The following is a 3,007-nucleotide window of genomic DNA, read 5'->3' on the forward strand; positions in this document are numbered from 1 at the left end:
CTTAGCAACCGGCGCATCTTTTAAATGCAGAGCATTTCTTTGTCTCACGATGTCACCCGGCGTTGTCGGCGTGCCTCGGCGTCCGCAACAGCCGTTCCAGGTGCGCCCTCTCCCCCACTCCTCCTCCACCGCATCACGCTACCCTCCTCGCTCTCAACAACAGGTCCGCACCCCTCCCCCTACACTATATTGCCGCATGCCTGGGACAATCTCCCTGTTTGGGTATGTGCCTTTCGGAACATTGGGTCTGAGAAGAAGAAGAGGCTTGGGTGCTACCACGGAAGCTCTGCTTGTGCGTCAGCTTCGGTGCCGTCTGTAGGCCTTTTAAGTCGAGTAAATACTGTTTTTCTACCTTTATTCGTGACATTTGTGGTGGAGGTGCTGGGTAATCCCATGCACTTCGAGCCAGGCGAGTTTACCGACCCACGCGAGTGTCATCTGGAGACAACACCAGTGCACAAGTCAAGTCGCCGCATTCGAGGTCTACCACCAGAATTTGGCCTGCTGGTGAAGCCTCCACGCGTAATGACAACCACTACGGCTTGCCAAACCAATGAGGGCAGCGGAGCCTTCTCGCCGCTGGTGGTGCACTTGCCGCACACACCGCGGCCGTTCCACGGCGACATCTTCGAAGACGTCGAGGACTGGCTCGATCATTTCGATCGGGTCGCTGCGTTCAACGAGTGGGACGACGCACGTAAGCTGAGAAGCGTTTACTGCTCCCTCAGGGAGTCGGCACAGACGTGGTACGAAAACCACGCGCCTACATTTACAAGCTGGTTGGAGTTTCGGCGGCAATTGCTCGAAGACTTCAGAAATAGTGAGCGGAAGGAAAAGGCCGAGATTGCTCTACAGTCCAGGGCGCAAAAACCAAACGAGAGCGTCTCTATGTTCGTCGAGGACATGACGCGCTTGTTTCGGCGAGCTGACCCTGGTATGAGCGAAGCAAAGAAGGTTCGCCACCTGATGCGGGGTGTGAAGGAACAGCTATTCGCTGGCCTTGTACGCAGCCCGCCAACAACGGTTGCTGACTTCGTTCGGGAAGCGACCTCAATGGAGCGGGCCCTACAGCAGCGCAACATGCAGTACGGGCGTCAAGCCAGTGTGGCCGCCTGCGCTTCAGCGGTCAACGATGAACACGCTCTCCGGGAGCTCGTGAGGAGCGTCGTGCGTGAGGAACTGCGGCTTCTTCAACAGGGTGACTGCCGACCAACTTTCGCTGCCTTTACCGACGTCGTCCGAGACGAAGTTCGGCGAGCAATGGGACCCGCGGCACCGGCCGATGTTGCAAGCCCTGTTCGAACGTACACGGATGTGTATCCTATGCTGGCTCCAACAGTGGAACATCGCACTTACACGGACGTGGTACGCACGCCGACCTCGGCACCGCCCCAGGTGTTACCAACTGTGACACAGCCGTTCGGACGCACGTTGAACCCGGCCACACGGTATGAACCAAGACGTCTCGAACGGAAAGCGACCGTGTGGCGCACATCAGACAATCGGCCCCTGTGCTACCATTGTGGTGAAGAAGGCCACGTGTTCCGTCACTGCCCTTACCGCCGCCTGGGACTTCGCGGGTTCTCGCCGAACGCACCTCGACCGCGCTACGGGGAACGACCCCGAGAAATCGAGGAGTACCTTTCCGCCCACGAGCTGACGTCAACTTCGCCCGCTACTCATCAGTCCCGAACGCCTACCCCTCGCAGGTACTCATCACCGATCCGTCCCGGCTCTCCTCGATCTGGCGGGAACCGGTCTCCGAGCCCACATCGGGGAAACTAAACCCAGCGACCTCCGGGGGTGAGGCCGCTGCGCATAAAGCTCAAGAACCTCCACCGACGCAACGACATCCGCATGACGACCACCGAAATCGAACTTTTGAAGCGAACGAACTTCTTTCTGCCGACATCCCGGTCCTCGTCGACAACCACTCGGCAACAGCTCTCGTCGATACCGGCGCTGACTATTCTGTTATTAGCTGGTCACTCGCGTCCAAGCTGCGTAAAGTAACGACGCCATGGTGTGGACCGCCAATCCGCACAGCTGGCGGCCACCTTGTTGTGCCGACTGGTGTGTGCACCGCCCGAATTCAAATTCAAGATTCAACTTTCCCCGGCTGTTTTGCCGTGCTGCGGGAGTGCTCGAAACAACTTATACTCGGTTTGGACTTTCTCCGCGAATACGGGGCAGTGATCGACTTGCGGGATCTTTTGGTTACGTTTTCGAACCCTCTGTCAGTCGACGACGAGAGGGAGCTCTCCAGGCCTGCGCTCCGAATTTGCGACGAGATTGTTACTTTACCTCCCCGAAGCAGTATGTTTGTTACTGTTGAGTGCGAGCAATCACCTGTCAGTTGCGGTATCGCCGAACAAAACGTTTCCCTGCTGCTCGACCGACAGGTCTGCGCAGCCCGTGGCCTCGTCGACATCAGCAACCAACGAACAGAAATACTGCTTACGAACTTCAGTCCGGAACACCAGCATTTATCGCACAGAACAGCAGTTGCATACCTGGACGCAGTAAGCGACGAAGAAAGGAATCTTGTTCTAGGAGTCTTGTCCACGCAGAACGAATCGGAGAAGGTCGCCAAAATTGACATAAACCCTGACCTGCCGATGTCCCAACAGCAACAGCTTCGCGATGTTCTCAACTCGTTTGGCGACTGCTTTGCTATAACGTCTAAAGTTCGACAAACAACCATCGCCAAGCATCGCATCATCACCGACGAACACGAGCGACCCATTCGCCAACACCCTTACCGAGTTTCAACGAAAGAACGCGAGGCTATTCGTCGCCAAGTGAAAGAAATGCTCCAAGACGACGTCATCCAGCCATCGACAAGTCCTTGGGCATCCCCGGTCGTCCTTGTTGAGAAGAAAGACGGTACTCTTCGTTTTTGCGTAGACTACCGGAAGCTCAACAAAGTTACGAAGAAAGACGTCTATCCTTTGCCGCGTATTGATGACTCGTTGGATCGGTTGCGCCATGCTAGATTTTTCTCCTC

The 3,007-nt window shown here is 56.3% G+C and overlaps 1 protein-coding gene across 1 annotated transcript; it reads left to right on the top strand.

The window, feature by feature from the left end:
- Positions 1-792: 792 nt before the first annotated feature.
- LOC144149781 (uncharacterized) lies at positions 793-1,794 on the top strand. Its single transcript, XM_077681424.1, has one exon. It carries the CDS (start codon positions 889-891, stop codon positions 1,783-1,785), a length of 897 nt encoding a protein of 298 aa, XP_077537550.1. The 5' UTR covers positions 793-888; the 3' UTR covers positions 1,786-1,794.
- Positions 1,795-3,007: the final 1,213 nt, after the last annotated feature.

The sequence above is a fragment of the Haemaphysalis longicornis genome, unplaced genomic scaffold, assembly GCF_048455015.1.
Source record: "Haemaphysalis longicornis isolate Haplotype H1 unplaced genomic scaffold, Haemaphysalis longicornis Haplotype H1 scaffold_8, whole genome shotgun sequence".
Classification (NCBI taxonomy): Eukaryota; Metazoa; Arthropoda; class Arachnida; order Ixodida; family Ixodidae; genus Haemaphysalis; species Haemaphysalis longicornis.

Bases quoted from the DNA above. Each gene is read 5' to 3' on its own strand.
- LOC144149781 (XM_077681424.1), top strand. From the start codon at position 889: ATGTTCGTCGAGGACATGACGCGCTTGTTTCGGCGAGCTGACCCTGGT.